Below are 12,255 nucleotides of genomic sequence, written 5' to 3'. Positions count from 1 at the left end.
ACTTAAAAATAATTGGTTGATAAAATAACTGGGTGGGACTGGGTCAGGATAAATTCTAATAAGAGAGAGAATAAAAGCTTTGAAGTTCCTGTAGTTAGGCTCTATAGGATGAGCCACTGACTGTGCACTTAACATTTACATGCACATTCTCACAAGCAACTATTTAGAGGAGTAACATCTTTACTGTCCCACTGACTTGCCCACAGATTACACAGTGAATAAAATGTCCTCAGAAATGGTCAAATGCTTCTGAATTCAAATATGACAGTGCCATCAGGGCTCCTGCTTTTGTACTATATTGTTGTAATTATTGATCATTTTGACAATTAAGGAATTGAAACCTAATCTGGTAACATTTCAGCCCCCTATTTAGAATCTATATAAAGAAATTGTAAAGATTTGGTAAATGGTTTGTAATGCACTATAATGTAGTTGTAAATAGATACAAGGACATTTTAGGTGTTACATTATGGTGTAAGTAAGTTGCAATTAACATAGCAGTAAGCAATATATCAACAATATATCAATGAACACAAGTTTCCATTTTGTGTTTTGAATGATTTTGTTTATTTACTTGTGCTGAACAAATGAAACCACATTTGAAACATCCACTCTGAGGAAGAGTTGCAGTGCAGGTGGAGGTAAAGCTCATCTAACAGGCTAGGCTATGAAAACATAGCTGAGCAAGCTTTCATTTCCTGCAGGCACCACAAGCTGTCTGAGTTTAATAGACTGGCTTTGTAAAGTTTCTTTGTATTTGCATCACAAATAAAGAAACTGCCAGAAGAGTGAATGATGAATGACAGGGTGTTCTGCTGCCTTTTCATCTTTACTAGTTAACATTAGCTAGGTGGAAAATTAATCTAATCACTGTGTCATTCAAAGGCTACTGGCAGCTACCAGCAACTTTAAGGCGGAATGTTTTCCTGCGTGTCACTCATGAGTTGATACTGTCAATTAATCGATACCTTAGTTGTCACTATAATAACTCTGACCATTCCATTTGTTTATATTGGCTCTCTCTATACTTCAGTGATGATTTGTATTTTTAAGCACTTTAAAAATGTATATACGTTTTAAGTGAATTATGCAAAGTTCAAATATTCTATTTCCTGACTTGGAGAAAAAAAACAGGGCAGAGAGTTGTTCCTGTTTAATCCAGCAGCACCACACCTGTGTTCAGTGCACCTGTCACTGAAGGGCTGCTATTTCAGGAGACGTGGTTAAATAAATGAGGGAAAAAGCTTCTTGCATTAAAACCTTGTTTTCATTCCTTTGTTCATATATACCTATATTAATGGACTTTGTTCCCATTTAATCTGAATTCAAAATTAAAATACATGGTCCAATATAAAGTGGAACAGTAACACATTGCTAAAGCTTACAAAGATAGCAACATATTTGTTTTTAGCTCCATCACTTCACGGTATTTCCAACATGATAAATATATAATAATATAAAATCCATCCATCTATTATCTATACTGCCTATCCATTAAAGGTTGAGGGGGGGCTGGAGCCTATCCCAGCTGTCATTGGGTGAGAGGTGGGGTACACCCTGTACTGATCACCAGTCCATCATAGGGCTGACATATAGAAACAACCATTCAATCATATAATATATATATTTTTAAAAAGCTTCCTGCTACTACCTGCTGTTGAGTGTATGTGCATGTGAAAACATCAGAAAACATCTGTTCACACTATGTTGCTGATTCAAGACCTTTTTCATGAATTATTTAAGAAAGGCCAATAAGTGCTATTATTAAACATTAATAATGTCACTAAATATAGAAATAGAATAAAGTGATTATATATTAAATATTAATATAGGTTGCTAAACTAACTACACAAATACAACCAAAAATTTGAATATTAAAAAGGAAATAGTAAAATTTTAAATACAAATGATTGTTTTCTTAGCTGATAAAGTTCAGTTCTGTTACATTCCATTTCTGGGCTTTGCTTAAGTTAGAATTACGTACTATAACTGTAGTCCAAACCTTGAATTAAAATGTCTCCTTTTAGAATGTCAGTGTGTCATGGTCTTGAGAATTATTTCAATTCCTTTGTCATTAAGTGTCAGATTTCAGCAATAGAAGACAGTAAGGCCATGAGGAAACCAGAGTTTCCCAAAGCCAAGGCAGCCAAGATGAGAGACTTTGTGAAGGACCCCTGAAACAGACAGTATGAGACACAGGTTATAAAGTAGACACAGAATAGATGTTTCTCACAGCAGTCAGAAAACCTCTCCCAAGTTTTGCCCATTTTTACTGACAATGCTTTGGGAGCTTACATGTGTAGATTTGGGGTGGAATGACCCCCACCAACAACAGAGGACAGGAAACTGTTGTGTCTGTTCTGTTACCAAATGTAGTTTAAGATGTTGTGTTTACAAGCCTGGTGACAGGGAAAGACTAGTTCTTGCTCCTGAGATGAATGGTACGCATGGTCATCTGCTGAGAACATCTTAACTTACCAGCAGTCTGGATGTCTCTATTGCATTTTAAACAGAAGATATAATTTCCTTTAGAAGACTTTGGTCTGCAAGTTGCAATCTAATATTCCTCAATATGTTTATCTGGAGGTTCAGCTCCCTATACAGAATGTACAACACTTAATAATAAATATACACAAATAAAAAACAGAAACAGTGTGGCAAACATTATATTTAGTTTCACTGTAAATACACATTACAGTGAGGATAACAGGTGTATTGCATCTCACAGTCAACATGGTTGAAAGAGTAGCTCTGAAACAGCTGGATGAGTGAACCTCTGAGTTGAGACTATTTCCAGTTGTGTTGAGCAGCTCAGTTAATCCACTGACAGACGCTGTTACTCGTATTGCAAATTTAATGTACTGCCTCCTCTCATTCTCAGAATTCTGGACTCCTGAGTTCAACTTCAGGTTGCCTTTCATTGTGCTGTGAAAGGCCTTATTAGACTGTAGCTAATAACACTAATAATAGCTCAGCTGCATTCAAGTGGGTGATTGAGCCATGTCAGAGAGCTAGCATGCACAATCGCATGGCACTCAGGGCAGGGACACCTAAAATGGAATGTGACTATTATCAATGTTATTAAGTTAAGTTTAAAACAATAAATGATTCCATCCATCCATTATCTATACCCCTTATCTGGTAAGAGTCGGGGGGTGGAGCCTATCTCAGCTGACACTGGGCGAGAAGCGGGGTACACCCTGTATGGATCATCATTGCATCACAGTAAAATGATTCATATTGAGAATCTGTTTGTGTGGTGGTGTGAAGTGGGTACCTACCAAGCAACTGGGCTTTGATTGGTCAGAAAGAATGGCTACTTGATCATCTGTCCTCAGTACTGTAGGTCAAAAAACAACAGTTAGAATAGCGCAAAATCATTCTAAAGTGCACTGAATAATAACTTATCATAATAATTAGTTTATCTATTAATCTGTCTTTAATCTACACACATGTCTAACAGAAAAACCTTCAATTCACAATCAACTTAGTTAAAGTTTTCATACATTGTTTGATGTAAATGTGTTCAATCAGGAGGAGAATCCTGAGGGAGACCAGCCATGTCACATAGCCAATCAAAACATGTGTTGCCCATGGCTGGGGGAGGAGCAGTGATGATTGACGTGTGCCCAGGAACATGGCCGCCACTGCAGTCACACAGAAAACACAATCTTTAAACAACCAGGTCGCAAGACATCCTGTGATGGCAGGTGTTTTGTGGACAGATTTATTCAGAATTAAGTCTTCACACTGACTCACCTGCCACAATCTCAGTCACAGATCCAATTCCCCAGTGGACCCAGTTAAAGATATATCTCCTAGAGAGAGATACAAATGCTACCACATTATTGAATACTGGAATGTATGTTTAAATGCAAATAAATCTTAAAGTTACACTTTTACTCAATCTTCCAGTTTGTCAGCCAGTTATTCACACAGTCAGCCAGTTTGGCTTCAATACACAGTTCAAAAGTTAGATTAACATCAACATGAAGATCAGCTCATCACCCCCATGACTTCTCAATAAACTGGAGTGTTGTGGACATCCCTGTCCTGGCCTCATTATTAAACGTCAAAAAGGACATTTCATATTTTATGGACCAAAAGCCTCTCCCTTCCTGCCCTCCCACAGTTAAACTACACACAGGAAACAGAGACAAAATCTTCTCAAGCTCCAGACCAGCTTTTAGTACGTCACAGAGATTTATGAGCAGTTCATGGAACAAGTCCATTAGCCACCAGGCAAATGTTATAACCAACAATCAGAACCTCCACAGAACGAATCTGTGTTCATCCTATCACAATAAGAGTCATGTCTGACTGACTGACTGAGGCCCTGTCATGTACAGTAAATGTAAGGAGGGTTTACCTGTTAGAGTCAGGCAGTGGTCTGAACACAGCTATTATTGGCTGAATCAGAGATAATGCCAGAACACAGCAGCCTAGGTAGGGATGGACACCTGCATGCTGCACACACACACACACACACACACACACACACACACACACACGCTTATTTATATTTCTGGTTCGGATTTCCAAAGACAGCGATGACATCACATACTGTATGAGTCCAGTATTACTTCTGTGGTCATTACATTACTTGACTATATGATTCTGGACTGTACAAAGTACTGACTTGATTCTTACTCTCTCCTTCAGTGTCACATTCATGTACTGTTGTAGTGGATAAGAGAAGATGCTATTATCAAACATTTATAATGTGCAAGAGATTTTTTACAACCAATCATTTTAACAACAGCCTGAACTTCCCAATAAAAATGACTATAACTGAAAACACTGAGTCACTGGGACTTTGTGTTCTGACTGGTCCACTTACTGTCTCCAGGTATTTGTGTGAATCTGTGTGAGTGTATTTGTATTTCTCATGTTTGTGAGACATAACTCTGTCATCAATGTAACATCCTCTGAAATTATGGAAACATGACTGTTGACTGTTTGGTTGTGTGTGTGTGTGTGTGTGTGTGTGTGTGTGTGAATTGTACCTCACTCCAACCTTTCCTATAGAAAAATGGAAGGCAAAAGGCTACAATGGTCAGAGTCATAGTCAGCGTCATCAGGCCTCGATGAACCTACTCACACACACACACACACACACACACCACACACACACACACACACACATGTTTACCATAGTGACTTTCAGAGTATTCATATAAACTTGCATTCAACTATGCTAAACCTAATTCAAAAATGTATGTTTTTCTAACTGGGGACACGGCTCATCCCGTCCCCACCTTTTCTCCCATTTCTTCTGTTTAATTTTTGATAAATCTGTGTGTTTTTGTGTGTGTGTGTGTGTGTGTGTGTGTGCAACATCTACCTGGAACCAGACTTTCTGGCCGAGCAGAATTTGATTTGGCCACTCAGATTTATAGAAGCTGGCGACAATGGTACCAACACTCCCAGTTAGCATCCAGGCTAACAACATTAATGCACCTACAGAAGCAGAGGGTATTCAGCTGTTAATCGAATGTGCTTCCCAGTGTTTGCACTAAATACACTACAAATACTTTAATGCTACACTGCAGGTTGCAGAGAGGCATAAGATCAAACCTATTGCATGACCTCCTCTTCCTTCAATCATTCATTAAATATAAAGGGATCTCTTAATGTTTACATTAACTTATTTCACATATGTTGTAGGTAACTCATAGACTATACTATGTCTCAGTGATAGTGATATAAAAATGATGAACTCAACCTACCATGCATTTTCATTATGGTGGGTCCTCGGGAACCTGTTAGGACCTCAGGGGGGCCTGTGATACGTTTTCTATGTGTGGAGACTAATGGTTGGTGACTATGTTTCCATATTTCAGCCTGGAGGAAAGAGAAAAAGAGAGTGCTTGTAAAATTCCTATATAGAACAATTCCTATATTAACAATTCCTATATTAGGAATTGTTGTAATTCCTGTATTAGGAATTGCAGGAATTCAGTGTTACTGTTTAACAGGCATTGTGGGAACCTCAGATATTTTGAAGTCAGCTAAAGCTGACAACGACACTAGGCTGACACACGCTCTAAACAAACGGCAGGAAATATACCTCTATCTGTTATCCACAAAAGTGGGGCACATAAGTACTATTGGTCGAGGCAGATGGCCGCCCACCCTGAGTCTGGTTCTGCTCGATGGTTTCTGCCTCTAAAATGGAAGATTTTCCTTGCCACTGTCACCTAGTGCTCATGGTGGGAATTACTAGGTCTTTCTCTGTAAATATAATAATTGAATTGAATTTAATTACTGTTTGGTCAAACTGCAGCATCTTCATTAACTTTTTCTCTTTAGACTAAATCAACAGTGCATCACGTCATGTGTTCACACAACATTTCAGTCTTGTGAGACCAACTGAATATTAACCAGAATGTAATAAAAAATCACCAAAGCAGTGAAGAGGCTTTATGTCCTCACATTTCCTGTTAATGACATCCTGTTGTTCAAATAAAACTGATACCCATTCCAAGATCCACTGCTAATCAAACTGTCATGTGGTATAATAAAGCTTTGACAGACTGAGAGGAATTTTAATTAGCCTCCATGACACAAGATGATTGCCAGGGTCAATGGGGTCATACTTCAGGTAATGCATGTGTATTGTACATAATCTCTTACCATACAGAGCACGTCCGTTGGCCAGAAACAGAAAGTACTCCTGGTCCAGATCATAGCGGCCTGGTTCCTGATTGGCCAGTTTGACTGGTCTACTAAACCTGCACTGGATTACTCCATCTGCCAGGCCGCCATGATACTGAAGAGATTCCAGACTACAAACACACTCACACAAAGAAGGACAACAATGACATTTAGGTGGTTTAAGTCTTAAAATCCAACTTAAAGACAACTTAATTGTTCGCTTCTAGCAGAAGGGAAGTGTCTTGCTATGTGCTATTCTAGCCAGCATCTGGTGATAAGCATTTTGTCCTGGCTATGGCATGCACTTCACTATAGACTCAGTATCTCAGGAGTCCACTGACACTATACCCAGCTGTTGTTTGACAAGAAATAGTTCCACCATGTAACTCCGCCTGAACCACAACCATAGGTTTTTACATTTCTGTTTATGAACAGATTAAACAAATAAGATATTAATTAATAAGTTTTAGAGGTGTTGATACATGTTTTTAAAACTTTGGCACTCCTGCCGACTCCACTCCTCTGAACATTATCCAGCCAGTAATTAATGCTGCCACCAAATCGTCAATGGGAAACATGTTATTAGTCTATGAACCTAATATCTGAGTGACAGATACAACCAGGCTAACTGTTTCTCTTTGATTTCAGTCTCTTTTCTAAGCTAAGCTAACCACTGCAGTGTTCAGTGATATACTTTACATCCATGTAGCTGCTCATTCATTCAGACAAAGCTTACATGTTTTTATCCTGAATGTGTCTTCTGTTATCACCTGAGACTGGTCTTCAGGGTTTGTTCGTCCAGTAACGAAGGCAGCACTCACTGATACTCTACCCCCATCTTCTACACACATATACACATCATCATTTCCCTACACACACAAACACATGCAAAAACACAACGCAGGTATTCAGGTTAACAGAGGTGCAACATGTTGATAAATGAATCATAACAGGAAGCTGCTGAGCATCAACCTAGTCCACATATCACACAGTATTTAGGGTTATACAGAGGGACTAGCTTACCATCCACTTGTCCCAGGACAAAGCAAAGGCAACGTATCCCTCCGCTGGGCCACTCAGCTCAAATATCACAGACTGCAGAGAACAACGATGAGGATGCAGCAAGTGACATTCTAAATGTGTTTTTCAGTATGTCAATATATTATTCCTGTAATTTCTAATACTCCAGTCTACATGATGCCATGAAGAGTGTAAGGACACAGAGTGTGTATTCTACCACTATCTATTATAGTATTCTGTCTTACTACATTCACAGGGACTGAGAGTGGTCATGTCTGACTGTTGCTAAACAACACACAGAGAAAGCAAAACCAGACAGTGAGACAGACAGTGCGAGAGGTCATCCTTAATCTCGGTAGCGTCTCTAGCAGATTACTTGGCATATGGTAATACACAGTGTCTCTGTTTTACTGATGTTAAAATGCTGCATGTAGTGTGTTTAACTGTAGTAAGGTAAATTGTTAAAAGACAAACCGTTTTGTCTGGTCCCTCTGTAGTCATGGACAAGAAGAAGCAGTGAGGACCGTCTTCTGGATCACAGCCCAGGGGGTCTGACAGGCAGGATTTTGTTTGGCCACAGCCATTAGAATTGAACTAAATGCAAAAGATGAGGGGGAAGTTCTTAGTCTTAGCATGTTATAGTCATTTTATGTGATTACTCAGACAGGGAATCAATGTCACAGTGATTTGTTCAAATGTTTGAAGACTCACAGGTCCCGGCAGGATAGAGGGTGTGGTTGTCAGTATTGGAGGAGGTGTAGTGGTGGACTGAGGTGGATGAGGTGTAACACCATGCTGATAGATGACTGGTCCAGGCAGCCTCACCCAAAATACACTGTAGTGGAAGACTACAGTCACCCTGGAAAATATACCTATAGATAGATCTAAACCTTTGATAGTGATATGGAGGATATACACAGACACACAACCCTCCCTAAAATGAATATAAACTACACTTTCCAAGTGCTGATAATGAAACTGTAACTGGTCAGTTGGATCAAGGTTTTAGTGTGCATTCAATGAGAAATGCCCAAACCAAAAACCTCACTCACATCAATAGGTTCAGCCATGGTCACTGAAATTTAAAGTCAGTGTGTAAATGATTACAGACATTAGCTTTTGTACTTTGACACAGGAGATAAGCCAGCCAAGATCACACTGTAAAAAATGTGGAGAAATACTTGGGGACAATTACCAGCTCTAAACTGTAGTGACAAGTATTAGCTTTAAAACTTTAACCCTCTCAATCAAACAATGAATATTTCTTCACTCCATGTTAGACAAATGGCTGATTGCTGTGGATATTTGTGGCCTCTCTATGGTCAAAGGTCTTGGCTCATTAATTTGGAATCTGTACATTATGTTCATATAACTTGCAGGTGAGCCTGTTCAAAGACTAATTTGCTGCATTTTACTTGCCACTACTATGGCAATGTGCAGTGAGTGAGTCTATGAGCACCATGTGAAACAACTGGAAGTGTTGTGTTACAGTTAGAAATATTGTACTCAGCTGAGAAACTAGCTAGCCTTCATACTAAAAAACTTGTTGTATAGATGTATAACTGGCTAGTGTATACTGTACATATTATTTTCCTATCTAAGTATATATTTTATGCTACTGCATTTGTCATGTCATTCTTACTGTGAAACAGTATGAGATATTACCCAAGTTTGATTGATATAAGCTAACTGTGGCAAACTGACTGCATCCACAGCTGTGTCTTAAGATCCTATTCAGACAAGACATAACAGCACAGACACCGCAGACCACTGCAGACCACAGTCAGAGGGTTGTTTAACTGGCCAGTTTCAGTGGCAGAGCTCAGTTACATCTAGTTACACGGGCTAATAAAACTGTTGCTAATAAAACTTCACTCTGTGTAACAGGGCCAGTTTCCTGTCTTTATGACTCTCCTGTACTCATTGTCAAGTCAAACTGGAGTTTTCTACGAAATAATAATCTGGAAGAGGAGGAAAATAAAAACTGTATTGTGCAGGGCTGAGACATAAACAAGGACTGGAGAGGTGGACGGTTTTACACCTAATGCCTAATGCCTTATGCTAATGATTAATAATCAGAACTCATGAATCTGATAGAGCAAGTGGAATTATAACCTGAGGAAATCACAAAAGAAGTTAAAAAAAACATGGACAAGCTGTCTGCTCATTGAATGAAATCCAGTTAAATAACTCTGGGTAGACTGGATCAGCTTGTTTGAGGCTGCACAAAGTCTCAAAGTATAACTTGACACCCATGCTAATGGAAAACTATTATTGTACATCCTGTTATACCGTAATGATCACTTGTGACCACAGTGGCCACTGTTCAGCAAAAGTTACATGTGGTAGCTTTAAATTAGCATTTAGAAAAAGAATGAAACTCACAGAAACTGGACCTCACTGGGAGAATCTGGAGGAGCATTCCAGATGACAACAACCTCTGTCTGTCTGGCATCACTCGTATGGCTCACTGCTGAACCCTAGACACACACACACACACACACACACACATTTCTATGAATGGTATAATATTGTGTAATATTTTCTAATAAGGGAACATATTCATTTATGTTATTAAGTGTGTTTCTTTATGTCATCATTGCTACTATATAATGTGTCTTTGTGTGCATGTGTGCATATGTGCACCTGTTGCTTATTACAGGTGAGCAGCTGTGTCATGTCGGGATTGGTCAGGGTGAAGGTGCCAACAGTGGATACTGAGCTCTGACTGGCTGCATCTCTGGCCTGAAGCAGGAAGCCCTCAAAATATGATGTTCCAGATAGAATGACTGCAAATATTGAAAGTGTTTTAAAAAGTATTAACATTTCTTTATTAATGGAAGCATGTAATGTTGTTATTTCCAATGAACTGGTTGTAAATGAATAATGAAATAAACTACTGTTAGTCTGATCTGTAGTTTGACTAACTTTAATCTTCTTAAATTGCATTAGTTTGGTCAAATTTTCTAATTTTTTATAATTGTCACAGATTCTTCTTTTTGCAGTTGTGCGTATTTAGCTTAGACCAAAGTGTTTTTGCTAATAAGAACTGACATCTTGGATTGTGATTTAGATTTCCTTAAAGTTTGGATAAAACATTACATTTGGCATTTTGTTTATGACAGCATTTGGTTTCCTTGAAATTCAGATATTGGTGTTTGGTTTTAATATTCCAATGTGGTTGTTAGTTACCTTGGATATGATCTCCGGGGCTGAACATGGTGGTGTTGGTTGTTAGGTGGTAAGGGCTGTGAGTTGTCTGACCTGGGACTCCATGGTGGGGTTGCCATGTTGCCACAGGCTTTGGTGACTTTGCCATTGGCATAGCAGCCTGCTGGTACCCAGTAACACACAGAGACGGAGATGAAGAGGAGACAACACAAGCCCACAGGAGACATTTACAGGATAAAGAATCAGCGGTCACAGGGTGTGTAGGGTGTCTGAAATGAAAAAGTTACATGTGACAACTCTGTGGTGTCAACAAACTACTGCCAAAATGGCTGCAAATGAACACTTAGCAGTCAGCTAATTAAAAGGGAGCTAGAAATATAGACTGGATATTTTATCAATATCTAACTTGTTAATGGTTCAAAAGTGAAATTCAGTAGGTGACACAATATAATTAACTAAATTAAACTAATTTTCATTCACAGTATGTAATCCATCTATTGATTTATGTTTTCTTTACTCCAGCAATGGTGCCACTGCTGTGATGGCACAGTTGAACTGAATGCATTTACTGGTAGGAGAAGCACATTGAGTTCATCCCAGTCACCAGCTGCCTTCCTTGAAAGACAGGGCGTCTATGCGAGTATGGAAGTTCTTCAGTTTTAAAAGCCTTGTGTGACACTGGTTCTGACACAGGTTTTGAAATGGTCACTTTAACATTTTTGTGTGACCTTTACATTCTGGATGTCAAACTGCTGTGTAACACAAGGACTGTATTATTTGCCAGTCTAAACAGTCTTGCAATACATCATAACTTTTGCCTTGAATTTTTATTCTAAATAAATTCCTGGCCACTGGAGGAGCCACCATGTACAAAAACTGTCACAAAAACAAATGTGAGATGTTTCCCTCTAAAGGAGAAAGACTCTTAAACTGAAATGACTACTCACCACTCTGCTCTGCTGCAGCAAAACGAAAAACCCTACAGAATATTTTCCAAGTGTGGCAGTAGAGCATGTGAGTTCCAAGGTGTGTGTGTTTGTGTTTTAAAGTGGAGCACAAGGTAATATTACTGCAGTTTTACAACCTGATGGATGGACTATTGGAACGTCCTGATATGACTTTTCATTCCGGGGCAGGTCATTTCCATTATCTTACCACATACACATCACATCTAACACTGTATAAGTTGTTTCCTTCAAACTGAGAGTTGCTGACCAGGTGCAAATGTTTAGAAAGTTCCTCAGTGGTCTGTGTTTTTGGGCCCAGAGAGCAGGAGCATCAGAGACTCTTGCTGACTGAGTAAACTAATTTCTCTAATGGCATCATAATATGACACTGATAAGGCTCATCTGAACTTTTTAGTTTTCATTTAACCAAAGTCAAATGCTATGAAAAAGGTCTGTGTAA

General features: G+C 38.9%; 1 protein-coding gene across 1 annotated transcript; it reads right to left on the bottom strand.

Annotated features, from left to right (window-relative positions):
* Positions 1-543: 543 nt before the first annotated feature.
* Positions 544-11,887, bottom strand: LOC108885339 (putative ferric-chelate reductase 1). Its single transcript, XM_018679639.2, is given in 18 exon segments — positions 544-2,174; positions 3,282-3,340; positions 3,507-3,647; positions 3,760-3,818; positions 4,370-4,467; positions 5,007-5,093; positions 5,345-5,460; positions 5,730-5,842; positions 6,636-6,760; positions 6,762-6,788; positions 7,428-7,526; positions 7,681-7,752; positions 8,152-8,271; positions 8,389-8,536; positions 10,063-10,157; positions 10,324-10,466; positions 10,870-11,117; positions 11,796-11,887. Coding segments are annotated over 17 exon segments (1,728 nt in total). The 5' UTR covers positions 11,003-11,117; positions 11,796-11,887; the 3' UTR covers positions 544-2,081.
* Between the last annotated feature and the right edge of the window lie 368 nt (positions 11,888-12,255).

The sequence above is a fragment of the Lates calcarifer genome, linkage group LG4, assembly GCF_001640805.2.
Source record: "Lates calcarifer isolate ASB-BC8 linkage group LG4, TLL_Latcal_v3, whole genome shotgun sequence".
Taxonomy (NCBI): Eukaryota; Metazoa; Chordata; class Actinopteri; family Centropomidae; genus Lates; species Lates calcarifer.
This window is presented reverse-complemented; position numbering and strand designations above follow the sequence as displayed.